This window comes from Penaeus vannamei, chromosome 21 (genome assembly GCF_042767895.1).
Source record: "Penaeus vannamei isolate JL-2024 chromosome 21, ASM4276789v1, whole genome shotgun sequence".
Classification (NCBI taxonomy): Eukaryota; Metazoa; Arthropoda; class Malacostraca; order Decapoda; family Penaeidae; genus Penaeus; species Penaeus vannamei.
Window position 1 is genome coordinate 17,637,261 of NC_091569.1, and position 1,355 is coordinate 17,638,615.

Sequence of the window (1,355 nt, forward strand, 5' to 3'; positions counted from 1 at the left end):
CAACTAAGTCAGGGGAGTACCGTGCCCATGGTTCCCTAAGGCCGTTCAGGACTGGGATAAGGTCAGCCTTTCTTCCTTTCAGCACGGCTCTTACACCTTAGGAAGTAGATAGTGGAAGGGCTTGCAGAAGGGATGGAAACAAAGCTGGAGGGAGAAAAGGCTATGCAAAATTAGTTGGGTTGAGGGCTGAGGCCCTAGACAGGGGAGATCCCTGCATTGGGTCTTAGTGTCCGTCTCCTAAGCCCTTCACGACAACTACGATTGGAGGGAGCAGGAGGGAGAAAAGACCATTTGAAATTAGTTGTCAAGGGCTGAGGCCCAAGGTAGGTGAGATACTCAGCATTGGGTCCCAGTACTCATCTCCTAAGCCCCCCCACTACAACAATGGACAAGGGATTGGGTGGGGGGAGGGAAGAAAAGACCAAGCAAAATTAGCTGAGGCAAGGGCTGAAATCCAAGGTAGGGGTGACCCCTGAATTGGGCTCCAGTCTTCATCTCCTAAGCCTTCCCCCCCACAATGAGCAAGGTATTGGGAGGGTTTGTGGTACAAATGAATCTTGTTCAGTGAAACTGTCTCTGCATGTTATAAGGGCATTGTATTTTTTTATTACTATTTTTTTCACTAATCACTTTCATTTTTTACTGATATTTCTTTATACATATATATGGCTAGCCTAGAATACACAAACTATGGACAATGATACTTTATATAATGTGAAATAGAATGTTCCTATCAAGTGTTGCAGTTACACATCTTTATTCGAAACTTGAGGAAAGGATTACAGATAAACAATTTTTCTTATATAATAGTAATAAATGGCACAATAATACTGATATATAACATACAGTCAGTTTCAACTTCCCAGTGTATCAGAGGTGGTATGAATATTGGATGTACATATATGATTGTAAAGCGTACTGGATATACATATATGATTGTAAAGTGTACAAGTTCATTAATGTAAATAGCTACTACATTTAGGAGGAAACTTAAATACTAATTACTAAAATTTATCATGAACTGTAACTTCAATGATAAACTATTATCCTACTGATCTGTTAGTAATCAGTTATGAGTTACATCTAACAAAACTAAATTATACATAAAAAACTGATCCCTGAATTTTGTCATCACTGGGAATGTACAAAGAAGATCATGTATACATAATTACTTATTTTTCCTTCTTCTTTGAAAGGCATACATACTAATACCAATGAACACACCAAGATCTCTAGATACAAAACCTTATTAATTCATAATTTGTACGTTTCAGGCAGCAATGTCAATAATTTTTTTTATGTAATCCTTAAGTTCAAATTTCCCGGAGCTCTCTCCTCTAAATACTTCTGTAAAT

General features: G+C 38.0%; 1 protein-coding gene across 1 annotated transcript; it reads right to left on the reverse strand.

The window, feature by feature from the left end:
- Window positions 1-742: 742 nt before the first annotated feature.
- LOC138865472 (DNA mismatch repair protein Msh6-like) lies at window positions 743-1,355 on the reverse strand (the record flags this gene model as incomplete). Its single annotated transcript, XM_070136003.1, is given in 1 exon segment — window positions 743-1,355. A coding segment is annotated over 1 exon segment (85 nt), but the record flags the coding sequence as incomplete, so codon positions are not given.